This window comes from Artemia franciscana, chromosome 18 (assembly GCF_032884065.1).
Source record: "Artemia franciscana chromosome 18, ASM3288406v1, whole genome shotgun sequence".
Lineage (NCBI taxonomy): Eukaryota > Metazoa > Arthropoda > Branchiopoda > Anostraca > Artemiidae > Artemia > Artemia franciscana.
The window spans coordinates 34,847,364-34,865,491 of NC_088880.1; the positions used below are offsets into that span (position 1 = coordinate 34,847,364).

Below are 18,128 nucleotides of genomic sequence, written 5' to 3' on the forward strand. Positions count from 1 at the left end.
TCCTTCCTCTGGCATCTCAAGACTCTTGTACAAGGGGACATAAATTAGAGTTATCAAGGCATTTCTCCTCAAAGTGGCAACATGCCCATTTTCTTACCAACCAAATTGCCAACCTCTGGAACAAATTACTGCCAGATACCATTACTGCCCAGACCACAAACAGCTTTAAGAAACATCTTGACAATGAATGGTCAACAACAGATTGGAAGTATAACTAGGAAGCACTCAAATCAGAAACATCAAACCATTAGTCAGGTGTACATATTCAACTATGTGTTATGCATTATCAACTCTGGAGTTTCTACAAGGAAAATCCCTTAGATTGATCCAAGCTGCAATTTAAGGTAATCACCTGATGCCTTTTTATGCTCTTTCTAAATATAATAATTGCTTCAGGGGCAAATTCTTTCTTTTGCCTTTAATTGGGCACCAAAATATATAGTTTTTAAACTATAATTTAAAATTTTAAAAATTAAATATGATTTGGTAAATTTCTTTGGAGGCTGTATTTTTCCTGTTTATAGCATTCAATAATGGAGTTATCTTTGTTCTGCTCTGATGTCATCTCAAGGAGGGGTCAGGCTCTTTTTAAAATTACTCCAAAATAGATTTTCAAAATAACATATTACTATTAAGAAAAGGTAAAATAATAATTTAGATTCCTGAATCACCTACAAATGGCAATTTATCCTTGCTGGAGTTTTTTTTTTTAGAAGTACATCATAAACCCTGTGGTTACTATGAGCTATTTTGAGCCCCTTTATGATTGAAAAAAAAATTGCCACAGAAGCAATTATTATATTTGGAAGGGCATAAAAAAGGTGGCAAGTGATATAGTCCTTGACTTTCCTTCTACCAAAACTACATGAAAAAGTGTAATGTCTCATGTTAATATGTCATTTGTGTTTTTAATGTGTTGGTTGGGTTCAGGCTTTACATTTTTATAATGTACTTCCATATGAATGTTTTTTTTTTAATCTATATAATGCAGGCTAGGTGACAGAAAACAACAGGTTCAGCAGTTAATGTTGTGAGAGTTTGCTTGTTAATAAAGGATTTTCTATCCTTGTGATGCTCCAGTGATGAAAAAAATTTGTTTGTGGTAGATTGTGGCTGTTTCATCTAGACTCTTGTGGAGGACTCTGTAGAGTTCTCCACAAGAGACTCTTGATGATTGAACTTGTTTAGTGACCAGGTGCAGTATGCTTATCAATAGCTTCCCAGTTGAGTTTCAACTTCTTCAAGGACTACATAGCATCCAGGCCTTTATTTAGAAAACCAACATAGGGTAAAATTCTAGTTAATTGACTTCTTGCTATCTCAAAAAGAGTTTATGTTAGAAAAATGAAACTTTCAGGGATGAATCTACAGATTAAAGTATGTCCTGGGAAGGTATTTTGAAGCAACTACCTCCACTCCTTCTCCCTCTAGAGGGCCCTGACCTTTAAAAATATGTGTGTCATAAAAGTGAAACCTTGCAAAATAAATCTTCTGTTTAATTAAAGTACAAAAAAATTGTTTTCAACTTCATAACTTTGCTCAATTCCATTTTATAAGGTTTTAAAGATATGCACATACATTTCCTAAATTTTGAAAAAAAAAACACTGATATGGCTCAAAATTCTACTCAAATAACAGGAATTGCATTTTCATAACTAAAGGCAGAGAAAAAGCAACTAGTAACTGAAATTTAAGGTAAAATATTGTTTTGTCAAAATTTCAATAGGTGTAGACCTGTCATGTAGGCAAATTTCAGGGCCCTCTAGAGGAAGGAGTGGAGGTGGGTATTTTAAAATACCTTCCCAGGATACCTTCTAGCCTGTAGACCTATCCCTGTAAGTTTGATTTTTCCTAACCTGAACCCTTTCCAAGATAGCAAGAAGTCAATTAACTAGAATTTTACCCCAACATAGCCTATTCAGCAAAAATAGCCTATTGTCTTCGGTGTTTTTAATTTTTGAGAAAAAGAGCTGAATATTGGCTCTGGTTAGGGTGGACTACTTTATCATCCTTGGCTATTGAACTTTGGTTCTTGAATTAGGCTAGAACCAACAATAGAAATAATGCTGGGAGCATGTTGATTAGCTTGTAGGTTACACAATGGAATTATTATGATGTTATAACTTTTACCCAGAACTACTACTTTATTTTAGCACATTCCCTTCAGAAATGGCCAACCACTAGCCTAGCCTACTTAGCCTATAGGCTTATATTACCCCACATTTTTAGGTTTATAACAAAAGGTGGGTAAAAACATAACTACCTAACTGAAAATTCATCAGCCCTTAGCTCAAATCCAACCTAACCAAAACCCAGCCAACCTAACCAAAAAACCTTAACTTCACCCAAAATCATCAAGGAAAACCAAGTCTGTTGGGCCTGGCTTCTCCTAATAGACATCATACACCTAAAATTATGAGTAGATTTATAGAAGGTTATAGTAACTCTAGATTCCTTATTACCTCAATATCTTTCCATTTGCTGTAATCAACCATTATTAAAATATTCCAGATCCTTCTAAGAGTTTTTTGAAATTTTCAATCTCTTTAAAACTACCGATGAGCTATCGAGTTTAATAATTGTAGATGGCACTACAATTATCCACAACGTACTCTACTGCTATACATAGTGAGAGGCAAAGCCGGCATAAACTACTTGTGTTTGTAACCCCTGGTTCCCACTGCTGCGATTTCGCACAAAACCCTGTGACATGCAACAAATGACATAAATCGTACGACAAACGCCGCAAAACCATTCGTTTTGCTGAAATGTCGGATACGTTGAATAATTTCAACTCATACGACAAATCTTATGCAATATTCTGATTAAAACAAGAGCTAAGAGCTCATATGGCACTTGTGACGAGGTCGGAAGAGCCGAGAGCTCATATGGTACGAGGTCGGAAGAGCCAAGAGCTCATTTGGACGAGGTCGGAAGAGCCAAGAGCTCATTTGGCACTTGTGAGAAGGTCAGAACCTAAAGTTAAACTTTATAGCACAAGATCCTTCTAAATATCAAATTTCATTAAGATCTGGTCACCCTTTCGTAAGTTACAAATACCTCAATTTTCAAAATTACCTCCCCCCTCCCAATTCCACCAAAGAGAGCAGATCCGGTCCAGTTATGTCAGTCACGTATCTTAGACAGGTTTCTATTCTTCCCATCCAGTTTCATCCTGATCTCACCGCTTTAAGTATTTTCTAAGATTTCCGGTCCCCCCAACTGTCCCCCCCCCAATTACGTTTGATCCGGTTGAGATTTAAAATAAGATATCAGAGTTACGAGGTCCTTCTAAATATGAAGTTTCATGAAGATCCGATCACTCCTTCGTAAGTTAAAAATACGTTATTTTTCTTATTTTTCAGAATTACCCCCCCCCCCCCGCAATTGAGCGGATCCGTTCCAATTATGTAAATTACGTATGCAAGACTTTTGCTTATTTTTCCAACCAAGTTTCATCCCAATCCTTCCAATCTAAGGGTTTCCCATCATTTTAGGTCTCCCCACCCCAAACTTCCCCCAATGTCACCAGATCCGGTCAGGATTTAAAATAAGAGCTTTGAGCCACGATATCCTTCTAAAAATCAAATTTCATGGAGATCCAATCACCCATTCGTAAGTTAAAAATACCTCATTTTTTCTAATTTTTCAGAATTAACCCCCCCCCCCCAACTACCCAAAAGAGAGCGGATCCGTTCCGTTTATGTCAATCATCTATCTAGGACTTGTGTTTATTTTTCCCACCATGTTTCATCCCGATCCCTCCACTCTAAGTGTTTTCCAAGTTTTAGGTTTCCCCCTCCCAACTCCCCGCCCCCATCACCAGATCCGGTCGGGATTTAAAATAAGAGCTCTAAGACACGATATCCTTCTAAACATCAAATTTCATTGAGATCCGATCACCCGTTCGTAAGTTGAAAATACCTCATTTTTCTAATTTTTAAGACTTACTCCCCCCCTCCCAACTACCCCAAAGAGAGCAAATAAGTTCCGATTATGTCAATCATGTATCTGGGACTTGCGCTTATTTTTCCCATCAAGTTTCATCCCGATCCCTCTACTCTAAGTGTTTTCCAAGATTTTAGGTTTCCCCCCTCCAACTCCCCCCAATGTCATCAGACCCAGTCGGGATTTAAAATAAGAGCTCTGAGACACAATATCATTCCAAACATCAAATTTCATTAAGATCCAATCACCCGCTCATAAGTTAAAAATACTTCATTTTTTCTATTTTTCCGAATTAACCGGCCCCTTCTCCCCCCCCCAGATGGTCAAATCGGGAAAACGACTATTTCTAATTTAATCTGGTCCGGTCCCTGATACGCTTGCCAAATTTCATCGTCCTAGCTTACCTGGAAGTGCCTAAAGTAGCAAAACCGGGACTTTAGGTTTTCCCCCTCCAACTCCCCCCAATGTCATCAGATCCGGTCGGGATTAAAAATAAGAGCTCTAAGACACAATATCATTCCAAACATCAAATTTCATTAAGATCCAAATACCCGCTGATAAGTTAAAAATACTTCATTTTTTCTATTTTTTGCGAATTAACCGGGCCCCCACTCCCCCCCAGATGGTCAAATCGGGAAAACGACTATTTCTAATTTAATCTGGTCCGGTCCCTGATACGCTTGCCAAATTTCATCGTCCTAGCTTACCTGGAAGTGCCTAAAGTAGCAAAACCGGGACCGACAGACAGACCGACAGACAGACCGACAGACAGACCGACAGACAGACCGACAGACCGACAGAATTGGCGACTGCTATATGTCACTTGGTTAATACCAAGTGCCATAAAAATATATATAACCAGTCATGGAGCTGATTGAAAAGCTAATTTTGGCTGGTTTGTTGCTTTTAGTTTCTTTATGTAAAATTCGTCCGAGTCACTACCGTCTCCGTCAATCGGTTCTACAGCAGCATCTACTACAAAAGTCTGCGTTTCTTTTGTGAACCTCCATCTGATTCTGTCGTACGTATGTTCCGTCAGTAAAAAATCGTGTTGGGATTTACGCAGCTGTGGGAACCAGGGGTTGCAGTAGGAACCAGGGGTCGCAGGGGTTGCAGTGGGAACCAGGGGTAAAAAGTAAGCCTTCAAAAAAGATCTACAGCTCAAATCAGCAAAGGAAATATTCTTAAACCTTGTACATTGGCTTAATCCCGATTTGTCACATGTTAAACATTTCCGAAAATATTGCTGTAAATTCAATCAGTCCGAATTATTTTAAAAGGATCGTCGTTCAGAAAAAAAAAACCTATTTCCAATTAGCTAGACATAATTAACACTTGAGGATATATAGAATTTGATAATCCAGCATCTTGAATCCAAAGAGGTACTGCAAGATGCATAAAATTTCGTAAGCTGGGCCAGAATAATATTCCTCGTTGAGATGGGAAGGTGCTAGAAGGGCTAAATTACTAAAAGGGCTAAAAGGGTGATCTGTTACTAGATCACCAAAGAAAAGAAAAAGACACATTTTAAATGGAAGTCTGAAAACTTTAATATTACACATTAATTTTTTTTTCCAGTTTTACAGATAAATTAAACTTAAGATACACAGAAGTAATATTTAAATATAAATACATAGAACATGTAAAGAGTCCCAAGTTGAAGTCCCTTCTACAAAGTATATGACTTCAATAGAGGCCCTTACTCTACTAACTGTGCCTGTCAAACAAAGAGACATAGCCAGCTTTTCCATTAATTTTTGGATGTCCCTACTAGAGTTGATCCATAACTGGATACACTTTTTTCTGTAAAAAGTAGACTATATTGAAGTGCTTGCGACAAGCCATATTTTAACGATGGAAAAGTCTCAGCCGTGAATATCCAAGGGAATGGAAAGTAGGCTTTTAGGCCTGTCTGGTGAAAATGCTGCGCATAGTGACTGAAGAAGTAATCTCACTGCAATCTTGTCACACTTAATTCCAAATTTATTATATCTTTGTTCACCTTTACCCTAATTAACATATTTCAACAAACACAGACCCAACTTTATTCACGTTAACTTATGTCAGCACACTGGCACTTGCAGTCTAAATTTATTTTCCCATTTCGGCTTAATGTTCACGAACTCACCAATATTATTCAACCAGATTCTCTCGCAAACTTTCCAATCTTACCCTTAGAAGTAAACACAATATTGCATTTAAAAGCTAAAAGAAAACTCCAGAAAATTTGATATCCCAAAACTGATGCCTATTGGGCAACACAGCATTGCCTATACTACACATTTTCATTTCCGTTGACGTTCTAAAGAGACTAAAAATCCGTCTGTCTATAACAAACACACTAGTATCCTGAAAGAGGATAGGTCAATTCCTCAATTCTTCTTTTAGTCATTCCTCAGAGAACACGGAATTATAACAAAATAATTTTTTTTTTAGTGAAGTTATTATTTTGGCAAAGTTGTTATTATTATTTGTGACTTTGTAAGCTCAAGCAGTGTCGACCGAGCTTTAAATGGGTACCTGGAGAAATCTGGGGGGAAAAGCGAGAAGCACCGGATGATTTGCCCCCAACCATGCATTGCACCCACGCAGAGGTGGTTTTAGAGGAGGAACTGAGAGGCACTTGCCCCGGGTGAAGAAATTTTAGGGATACAGATTTTCAAATGAATAATCTAACGATTATAATCATTTTGTAATTTTAGAAATTTCATTTTTATTGAAATTCAGTAGAGAGTGCTGTTGACAAACGAAAGAAATTCATGAATTATTAATTAATTAATAAAGTAAAAAAGATTAGATATTAATAATTAAAATAATGAAATAATAAATTTACAAATAATTAAAAATAAATCATTATTAGTTATGAAATTGAAAACAGTTTCGTTAATAAAGAAATTGATATTCCCGCCAGGGGAATATCAAGATATTCCCCTGGCGCAATCTCTAATTGCAAGGTTCATTATCCAGCCTTAGGTTATTAGAAACACTGAGAGAAAAGAAAAGTATTAAGTTCTGTTTGAAGAAGCTTAAAATGGTCTAGGTCCTTTTTCGATCTAGCTTATACCTGCCTGAAATACGAAAAAGGAAAAGAGCTTTTCCTTAGCTTTGGTTTGAGTCTGCCTTTTTTATAGTTAAACAACATAGTTCTGTAACATAGAAATGAAAAACTGTCCTAGAGCAGCCCAGTTAATCTGATACTGACAAAATAGTAAAAACAATTAGAAGGACATCAATTTGATATTGATTATTAGCTGCCTGTTTACCTAGCACGTAAATACGCAGCTAAAACCGGCTTGCCTTGCCTGTGCCAAATGTTTATGATTCAATTGTTTTATAAATTGACCTTAGTTCCTTCTTTAGATGGCAAAAAACCAATTCCAGGTTATAAACCAATCAAAATATGCAGCGATTCTTTTTCGATAAACATATTAAACCCATGTTCGATAAACATATTGCTAAGGTTATAAAAATCATCAATTTTAGGCCTTTGTCTCTGAAAAGATATTCTACGAAGCTCCATTCTCGTACCTTACAGTATACAAATCCTGTTTTAACGCCACCGCGGTTTTCCGCCACCTTTGAATTCAGGTGGGTCAGAGTAGACATAGACAAAATCATAGACATAGACTAACCTAGCCTGTCTATTCGGACCCAACTAATCCTCTTGATGATACAATATTTCCTGGGTGGCGGAAAACCACGGCGGCGTTAAAACACCCACACCACAATTCCGATATTCGACCTCATATAGAGCGTAACTTGAATGGATTCCGGACAATGGAGCGATTTAATCACAGAGGCGGATCCGGGAGGTGGGTTACCACGGCCCCACCTCGATATTTTTCTAGCGTCTTCATTTGTTTTTTTCCCTTTTTTCAAAAAATAAATGGTCAATTATTAGTACCCTTTTCACATGATCCCCCCCCCCCCTGTCAAGTTTTACTCTAGATCTGCCTTTGCGTTAGGTCAAGCAAATACGTTTATGTCTTTATCTTTTTTTCAATCATTCATTTTTCTTCTCTTTCTTCATATCCAGTTCGGTCATTTTATTTATTTTATAAATGACAAGCATTGTGCTTACCGCTATCTGTATTTATAAAAATTAAATAAAACCAATCGAATTATTTATTTCTCATCCGACATTCCCCCATTTCATCACCATTCCCATTAATGATATATTTATTGCTATGTCACCTGTATCTTCACTCACACATTCCTTTAGTTTTGCAACAGAGTATTTTCAGGTCGACCTAAATTTGCAAAAAAAAAAACAACATTTTATTACCTATTGAAACAAGATTACTTGGGAGGGGGAGGAGCACGCTCAAGAACTTGGGAGTTTAAGCTTTAAAACTCCGGAGCATAATGGGTTTCTAGCTCAGTAAATTATCATTTCTCTGCAAGAAAATGTATAAATCGGTGAAAGCATTTTGTCTTCTATTAAAAGCCAGATTATAATGAAGGTTATTCAAAATTTAATATTTCAAGCTAAATCAATATTCTAACCACTTCAAAAAGTAAGAGCACGCCAGCGATATTCAAATCTACAAAGTAAAGCAAAATGAAAAAAAAATTGTGAAGAAAAAGCAAGGATAATTCCTGCCAGTGAAAAACAAAAACATAGATCGTACACTAGCAAATCTGGCGTGGTGCCAGGATTAATTGCGAAAAAAAGTGTAGCTTACTCCACAGATAATACTTATTACGTTCCCTCTGTTGTATACGATAACCATTTGTTAGTTATTATTAAAATCTGTTTTACTAATAAATTTGTTTTAAAGACTAAATATCCTTACCTTACCTTAGATCCTCCTGTGCCTCCAGAGGCGCCCAGGGCATCAACGAGAAGTCGCCAGTCATCCCTCATGTGCGCCGCAGTAAGGACATCTTCCCACACCGGTTGAAGGGAAGCATTTATGTTTCGCAGGTCCGTCTGATAGGTCTGCCAAAGACTAAATATACTCATGTTAAATATACTTTATAATCATTGGGTGAAATTTCTTGACTACTTACATCACTTTTCAACAATAGGAACTTCTACTTCTAACAGAAGTATTCTCCAGCAGGAGTTTCAAATTTATTTTAAATTTTAAAAAGAGGTTCAATAATGCGTACCATCAATATTTTATTGATTTGAAAGCTGCAAAAAAGAAAAGATTTGATATCCTCATACCGTTTCTAAGTGGTCGGCATATCGATTTATCTTGAAAGGCTTAAATTTGAAAATTATCATTAGAATCGGGTTTTTAGCAAAAGAAATAAGAATGCTTAAAAACACTTTTTTATTTCTATATATATACAAAAGAGTTCAATATTCATTTTAAATATTAAATCACGCAATCATCCATGATATTGCAGTTTCCAAATGTGAAAAGATTTATCAGGGAAATATTACTTTTTTTTCCAAGAAATAAAATTGGACGTGAAAGTGGTTCCACTGCGATGGCGTTAAGTGCAATGGCATGAAGTACATACATTTTTAAAACTTTCATTAAAGTTGACTGTGTGGATTAAAGGAGCGTGAAAAGTTACTGACCAAAATTCTACCCACTTCCAGGGCTCCAATTGTACTCGAATTTTGCTAAAGTTTTGGTTTCTAATAAAAATACATTTTATCGGGTCCGTGATTTTTCCAACATCACCAGACGGCCAACTTAAGGTTAAGGCTCATACCTAGACAATTATAATCATATTTGGATTTTCATTATTTATTATATTATATTGGATTTTTATTATTTATATACTTGCTATTTTTTTTGTGCCACTGTTTTAATTAAATTGTACCTGTTTTTTTCTCTTGAAATCCTGCAAATGGAAAAGCAGCTCTGTCTAAGAAATGGTTTGATTTTATACCTTATTATTTATTAGCCTTATTATTACCTTTATTATTATTATTACCTTATTAATTATATAGTTATTTAATTATATAAGATTTTGATCATATTTAGATTTTTATTATTTATTATATTTTACTATAGTGGACTTGTTTATTATTTATATATTTGTTGTTTTTTGTGCCACTGTTTTAATTAAATTATATCTATTTTTCTCTCTTGAAATTCTGCAAATGGAAAAGGTGTTCTGTCTAAGAAAAATTTAATTTTATATCTTATTATTTATTAGCCTTATTATTATTACATAATTAATTATATAGTTATTTAATTATATACGATTTTAATCATATTTAGATTTTTATTATTTATTATATTTTACTATACTGGACTTGTTTATCATTTATATATTTGTTGTTTTTCTTTTATTCCACTGTTTTAATTAAATTATACCCGTTTTTCTTTATTCAAATTCTGTAAATGAAAAAGCAGCTTTGTCTAAAAAATTATTTAATTATATACCTTATTACTTATAAGCTTTGTTATTACCTTGGTTATTATTATTACTTTCTTAATTATATAATTATATACGATTTTATAAAAAGCTTTTTTTGTTCCACTGTTTTAATTAGATTATACACGTTTTTCTTTCTTGAAATTTTGTAAATGGAAAAGCAGCTTTATCTAAGAAATTATTTAATTATATACCTTATTAATTATATACGATTTTAATTAGATTTGGATTTTTATTATTTATTATCATATATTTTATTCTATTAGATTTTTTTTTATTATTTATAAAATTTTTTTTTTGTTCCACTGTATTAATTAAATTACACCCGTTTTTCTCTCTTGAAATTCTGTAAATGAAAAAGTATAATTAATTAATTATTTAATTATATACCTAGACGACGATCCTAAGTGTTTTAAACATTGTTCTGTCAGCCTAATGTCAAATGACCTGTTGTGTGAAAGCTTAGATTTGTGAAAATTGGTAAGCTTAGAGTTAGGATGACGTAACTTATCTACTTATCATAAAAAATTACGTAAGTAGTGTGGAAGCCGCTTAAGAAACCCTTTTGACAAAAATTCACAGAAATTACCACTGCCAAAACGACATCTACCTTCCAAGAAAAACTAACGTCAACTGAATATAAAATAGCTACTTTTCCTTTTATTAGGAAACACAATATAAAAGCAAGAACATAAATCTATTCTTTATGAATACATAATACAAAAACGAATAAGAGAAGAAGCATTAGCACCAAAATTAATTCTAATAATAAGCTTCCCCCTCAGTTTCCTCAGTTGGGTACGGGTACTGCACATTATTTTGATATTCCGTTTCTTCTGTAGCATCTTGTTCATAAGTTTCTTCTGCTTCTTGCTTAATCCCCATTGAATCATATTGATTATACTCTCCTTCTTCGTATCCACCTTCATAGCCTTCCTGGTAGTAGCCTGAAAAACAAAGCAGGGGTTATTGAAATCCACAGCATCTCAGGGACAAAACCATGTTCGAAAAAAAGAAATAATAAAAAATAGAAAAATAATTCAACTTTGAATAAAAAAAATCTCCACATGCAGTTATGCAATTTTTGGTAATAGCGGGTGCAAAATAAAAAAAAGAACGTATGAAAAATCAGAGAAGATGAGAAAAAAAGAAGACATATTAAAAGGAATACCATAGATAAATACAATAAATGCTTACACAGTGTGATCCTGCAAAGCCCCTAACTGGGGCTTTATTGCACCTCACTGGTGCAATAAAGGGCATAGGGGTCATAAACATTAGTTAGTTTAAGCCCCACCACAGTCCTACCAATCAATAAAAAGATTTTAAAAAACTTTTTCAAAATGAACCACAATCCAAAATTAATTTCTTATTCAAGAATCTATGAATATAAGTGAAAACGAGCGACACAAAAAGGATTGGGATTTACATAACATAAATATCAAATTGGTCTAAATTATAAATGCATACATGAGAAAAAGGTGATTCGAGAACTGTAGCCATGATTTCGACTAGTCTCAATGGTTAAGTTTATTGCAAAAACAAATTTATGGTAATTTAGAAAAACAGCCAGAAACCCCCGAAAAATTCCGTCGGATCAAAATGAAAAGCTCACCATTGGAATCGCTATGGCCAAAAATTCCATACAGGAGCTTGCAACCCCCCACCCTGAACAACAAGGAAGCTACTTTTTGTATAGGTAGAACTAATGTCCTCTTTTTTTCCTAGCCACTAGTTCATCTTAAAAAACAATTCGAAGAGACCTCAGCTTGTTTCCTTTTCCAGTCTCTCTATAAGTAAATTAATAGTAATAAAAAAAAAACTTTCCAAAGAAAAACCAAAAAGAGCCATGATAAAACCGAAAAGCACCAGAAATAAAATCATATAACAAGACAAACTTAAAACAAACAGAATTAGAATGAATAAAGAGAGCTGTAAACCTCAAGACAACAGTTTTATGCCATGAAAAATCGACTGGTTAATTCAGAATTTACGTTCTCTGGTATTTTGACACTACTAGGGCTAAAATTAATATTTCGAGGCACAAAATGTAATTTATCAGGGGCTGATAAAGAAACATTTATAGACCATAGTAAAGGAAGATTAGAAATCGTGTTTAAACGATCATCCCTGGTTCAGAAAAGGTGACAATATTACATCAGCAAACACGTGATTTTCCTTCCTGTTTCAGGTGGGGGACTGTTACAACCCCATTGAAGGGTTTTCGACAATGGTAATTTGCTAGACTGCAAGGCTAGCTAACCCCATGTATTTCTATAAGCTATTTATTTTTATTTTACCCCAGTGCGTATATGAAGGTGCATATGGCAATATTATCCAAACTGTGTAAAGTAGAGTCTGACAAAGCACTTATGTGTAACAAACCCCATCCAGGAACAGAGTTTGTCCGGATAATCAACCCTCATGATCCTGAAATAGACTACTGCACAGATCTTGGTTTTCTTTATTCTTTTCTTCCCTTTCCCTACCCCCTTTTCGCTGCTTTTCCAAGTGGTAATTTAGAACAGTGAGTAAGTAAGTAAGTATGACGGCACTAGACCCTCAAGGTCCAAACCGGCGGTGCTGATCTCCGTTCCGTGACCCTTCAGCGACGAAGGGCAAGTGGGGGGTTACGGGCAGCCATTATATGCTTTCGCACACCCTTCCTGCTTATCTTCTCCAGATTTTTTCAGGTACCCATTTAGAGATGGGTCGACTCTGCCTGAGCTTACAGACCTGTTCTAATATAGAACAGGCAGTATCGGTAATAGTGCGTGTAACGGTGAACTAAAGGATCATTTTTTTTCCGCCACGAATTTGAATATTTGAATTGTGCTAAACAGTGTTAACGCAGTATCGAAAAAAATGCAAGCATTATATTTCTTGGCAAATTCTGTTCTAAATAATACCGTTTACCAAGGTGATTGATGTTTCGTTTTTACTCTGAAACCTATTGCCGTTACGGAGATGGGAGTCAAAGCGCCAAAGACAATGCAAATGAAATCGCATTGTTGGAATTGGTTGGATAGAAACTTATAAAACCATGTGAACAAAAAAAAAAAAAAATCAACTTTTAATAAAAAAAAAATTCCATATGCAGTTTTGCAATTTTTGGTAATAGCAGGTGCAAAATAAAAAAAGGACGTGTGAAAAATGAGGAAAAGATAAAGTAAAATAAGGATAAAGATAAGGAGGAGGTATTTGTATTTGTCTTTCACCCGTTATAGTGGATATTTCTTTATTCTTCTTTTCTTCCCTTTTCAACCCCCCCTCCCCTTAGCTGTTTTTCCAAGTGGTAATCTAGAACAGCAAGTAAGCAGGAATGACGGCACTAGAACCCCAAGGTCCAAACCGGCGGTGCTGATCTCCGTTTCGTTGCCCTTCAGTTACAAAGTGCGATGGGGGATTAGGGCCTAACCATCTTGTGCTTTCACCTTAAATCAAAATATACAATTTACAATCAATCGATTTCAGGTATACAAAACGGTGATATCGATTAAAATAAGGGAGGGGGGATAAGCTTCTCATTTTTCCAATAAGATATAAAAAAAAAACTTTTTAATGAAAAAACCCCGGAAAGGTTTTTTTTAAAGTTTAGGAGGGGGGATCCAGGGCGCACATGCTCTCCACCAAATGACGCCACTGATGAAGAAACATAAGGTCTAGGAAGTGAAGAATTACTTTTATTTTGATTGCCGAGGCACCCTTAGTATCTTAAGCATGTGCCGCCAAGCAATTGAAACTCTCAGACGAGAAATTCTTAACATAAAAAAAATAAATTAAAAATATATATAAAGCGGAATATTTCATAGGGAAAATATGGATCATTTAGGGCTGAAAGTATACTTTTCGTAATGGTAGATTCCCAAGAGAAAACTTGAAGATCCCCCCAACGTCGGACACGTATTCTCCGGTTTAAAATAAATTCTTATTTTATGAGCTGCTGTAATAAACATGGATAATTAATTACCCAAATGATAATAGATTACCTAACTACGTATCAATAAACAACCTAAATGATATTAAAGAAAAAACTCACTCTCTTCAGCGGGCTCCTCTTTGACTCGCATAATATCCTCTTTGCTTTCAACCTCTTCTTCTTTCCTTTTCTCTCGGCGTTCTCTCTTCCTGTCACGGTCACCTCGGTCCCTCGACTTTGATCTAGAGCGACGCCTCCTATCCCTATCACGTCGTCGGTCACGATCCCTATCTCGATCAGATCGATCGCGTTTTCTTTCGTCAGTAATCTCAAGGGAGCGGCTTCGGTAACGTTTGCGGTCACGGCTTCGGCTGCAACAAGATTTATTTTATGTCGATCATGCAAATTTATTATAACACTACACAGTAGTACTTGCAAGCTGAGGAGAGAGGGACCCCCTTGAAGACAAACTGTGCCCATATACAACGTTTTTGGTGTAGTGAATCCTCCCTTAAAAATTATCTACTACCCCTTCAAAGGGCTAGATATATTTGTATGTTTTTACGCTCAAGGCATTGTACAAGTGCAAAGAAGAAGTAGAAATCCCCCTCCCTGCTAGACTGGTCAAAAAGGCTTCCCGGAAAATTTCTTGCTCCTCCCGACGGGTTATAAAGACCTCCACAAATCCTCCCTCAGTCTTACATAGGGATCACCCAGCAGGCTTAATATCGCTACGTCAATTTTCAAGGTTTAACGTTAAACTAGCAATAAGACAGAGACTTCATTAAAAACATATTAATATCGCTGATTTACATTTTTCTTTCAAAATAATCCACACAATAAAACCAAAATCTAATTCCTTTTTTTGTATAACTCGACGAAAACAAGAATAAATAGATTAGAATATCAGTTCGTGCTGTCTTTAACCGGAACTACTTTTTGTTACTTTCTTGACGTAGATGCTTGAGCGGGTAGGATTTCACGGTGCTGGGTTTTAGACAGCAAACATTATCCAAAACCCAATATGAGAGTCGACCTGGTGCATCTTATCCAACTGTGTAAGATAACATAATACCCTGGAATGGGGAGAGAAGTGAAAGGGAAGTTTACACACAAAGCCTACTGTAGTTTAGAAAACTACGGTAGGAACAACCTATTAAAGGACGAAACTCATCCAATAGCAGCCCAAAACTAATCATTTTGAAACCAAATCAGAGCGAAGTAAAACGTACAGCATTAAAATTGCCATGACAGAAAATCTATTATACGAAACTTACAGTCTCCTGGATGGAACAACAGGTAAAACCACTTTTTTTTCCATGGCACCTTTTCTTTTTTTTTCTGAGCCCCTTAAGCATCTTCTTTTTTCCCCTAAAAAATGATAGCCACTGCATAAGCTGAAAACTAATTCCAAACTCTTTTCCACCAGACGATCTTTTTTCATTAAAAGCAAATGAAAGCCAAGCATGAAAATTCAACGAGGAGAAAGACAATTTCAATTTCCTGAAAGCGATTCCAGGTTATTGTTCTCTCCCCAACAGAGAAACATATTTCGAAGAGAAAAACTTTTGTTATACAACAGTGAGGTAAAATGAGAAGCAAATACACAAGCTGTCTTTTCTCTTTCTTGTTCAGCATGAAGAGAGTTTGTACCGCAAAAATAGATTACAAAAAAAAGAGCAATACATTAACTGTAAGAAGGGGAGAGGGCTAGGCTTACCTGGGAAATTTCCTCTTCTCCCATCAGCACATATTTATTGGAAGTCTTTCATTTTTAATTTTCAATTTCGGGTACCCGAATTAGCAGCTAGACAACAAAATAGAAAAACGAAAAAAGAGTGTTGATCTTCTTTAGCTCTTTCATATAGGGTTAACAAAATTATTTTTGTAATTTTAGCACATTAAGAGATAAAAAATACAAATTATTTGTTTTTTTTTCTTTTAACATTTTTATTTACTTGCATAATGCTTTGTCTTACCAAAACTGATGGAGATTTGCATACGAATCATAAACTAATTTTCCTTTAATGAATTTTAAACGCTTTAATATTTAGTTTTTACATTAGATATGCAAGTAAGCCAAACTGCAAACTCTAAAATAATTTTTTTTTGTATTCTATACGCATATAATAAACATTTAGATCACAAACTCGTTAATAAGTTAAACTTGTTACAAATTCCCATTTAAACAGAAAAACAGAACATAAAACGAGACACAAATAATAACTACAGGAGAAACTTGTAAAAAACCTCAAAAAAGTCTAGAGTTGAGCCAGGACATCCGAAAAAAAAAAAAAAAATTCACAAACGTTTTGAATTACCTTCTTGATCTTTTCCTTCTCTCGCGATCTCTGCTTCTGGACCGTCGACGCTCATCTCTGTCTCTTCCTCCTGCTTCCCTTCCACCCCGTTCTCTTTCATACCTTTCACGTTCTCTCTCGTTATCTTCTCGTCCAGAATGTTTAATGTTGACATCTACTCCACCCCGACGAGTTCCTCCAAGTCCACCCCCTAAAAGAAAGGAGAACATATACTGACAGCATCAATCATTTTTTTCTGGAGCAAAAATAAAAAAAATATATAATATGTATAATATGTATGTATTATACATATATAATATGCAATATATAATATATTAATATAATATAAAAAAGATATAACAAATAAGACATAAATATAAATATAATAAACAAATTATAATAAATATAGTAGTAAAAATTGTACGCTGTTTTAAACATTCCACAGTACCCTCTCATTACATCCCTGCAACTAAAACACCTAAATTTAGACGTATCCATAACGATTAAGCGAATGGTTCACCTTTTAATTTATTTATGCGAATTACAAGCTTAGTTTTTTGGAGGAGGCATGAATTATTAAAGCTTAAAATCTACCCCCCCCCCCTAAAAAAACAACACACACGAATATTTGTTAATTTCAAGGAATGTGTATGCCGAATGAGTGTTGTTGCCTTCCTAATGCTGTAACATGATACGTAACATAGTAAAAAAATCATGTGGCGTTTTAATATCTCACGGCATACATTACGTCGCCCTAATCAGACCACCATGGCCAAGCCCATATTACTAACCTTTCCAAACATCTCTACTGACAATTACAGGAATACAAAAAATATTATGAAGTTACAACCAATTAATAAAGATACAGCCCCCCCCCCGGGGGGGGAGAATGGATAAGAGTACCTGTCTTAAGCAGAGGCTAAATCAGAAAATAAAATACATTGCTAGGCCTCTTTTTTTAAACCTTTCCAAGGACCTTTTAAACTCTCCATTGGTTCCTCTGATCGATCTCAACCCTCCCCCTCCCCTCAGTGGTCAGGTATGTTCCAGAAGAATATCAATTCCTAGATGTAAGTTTCCTTTCTTAGCCAAGTAACAATATTAAAAACAAGGAATTCTCCAGAAGGATTAAAAACCTAACTGCTAACCTCACAGAATGTTGTCACTTCGTCTTGGAGAAAGAATTGCTGGCAAACGATGTTAAAAATGAAATACAATCTTAAAAAGAAATGTATTACCGACTATATTTTGCTTCGACATTTTAACTCCACGTATTGAAAAATTAAACATTACGATGAAATATCTAACAAAAACACAAGGAACCGTGACCCAGGAGCATAGACAAGAATAAAAATAGACAATAGAAGAAGACAAAGAAAGAATATAAATAAAAATAATTTTTGCTTAGATATCATAACTACGAACATCGAAAGATTGAACTTTAACATCAAATCTCTAACAAAGAAACTGAGGCCAAGGAACAGCGACAAGAATACGAATAGGTAAAAGAAGAAAGAATAGAAACAAATAAGAATAAAAGAGAAACCATTGCAACCCATAAACTTAAATACAAATATTAATTTTGAGCCCAAGGGGAGAGGCATAAAAACAACAAG

At 35.1% G+C, this 18,128-nt stretch overlaps 2 protein-coding genes across 2 annotated transcripts in view; both read right to left on the reverse strand.

The window, feature by feature from the left end:
• LOC136038929 (hsp90 co-chaperone Cdc37-like) overlaps positions 1–2,565 on the reverse strand; it is a 41,996-nt gene extending 39,431 nt beyond the window's left edge. The window contains exon 1 of the mRNA XM_065722436.1: positions 2,463–2,565. Coding sequence (XP_065578508.1) covers positions 2,463–2,495 — 33 coding nt within the window. The 5' untranslated portion in view covers positions 2,496–2,565. The remainder of the gene's footprint in view (positions 1–2,462) is intronic.
• An 8,368-nt stretch (positions 2,566–10,933) lies between these two features.
• LOC136038930 (U1 small nuclear ribonucleoprotein 70 kDa-like) overlaps positions 10,934–18,128 on the reverse strand; it is a 73,287-nt gene continuing 66,092 nt past the window's right edge. Inside the window, exons 7-9 of the mRNA XM_065722437.1 lie at positions 16,534–16,723; positions 14,333–14,583; positions 10,934–11,240 (exon numbers count right to left, since the gene is read on the reverse strand). Of these exons, the coding sequence (XP_065578509.1) occupies positions 11,056–11,240; positions 14,333–14,583; positions 16,534–16,723 (626 nt within the window). The 3' untranslated portion in view covers positions 10,934–11,055. The remainder of the gene's footprint in view (positions 11,241–14,332; positions 14,584–16,533; positions 16,724–18,128) is intronic.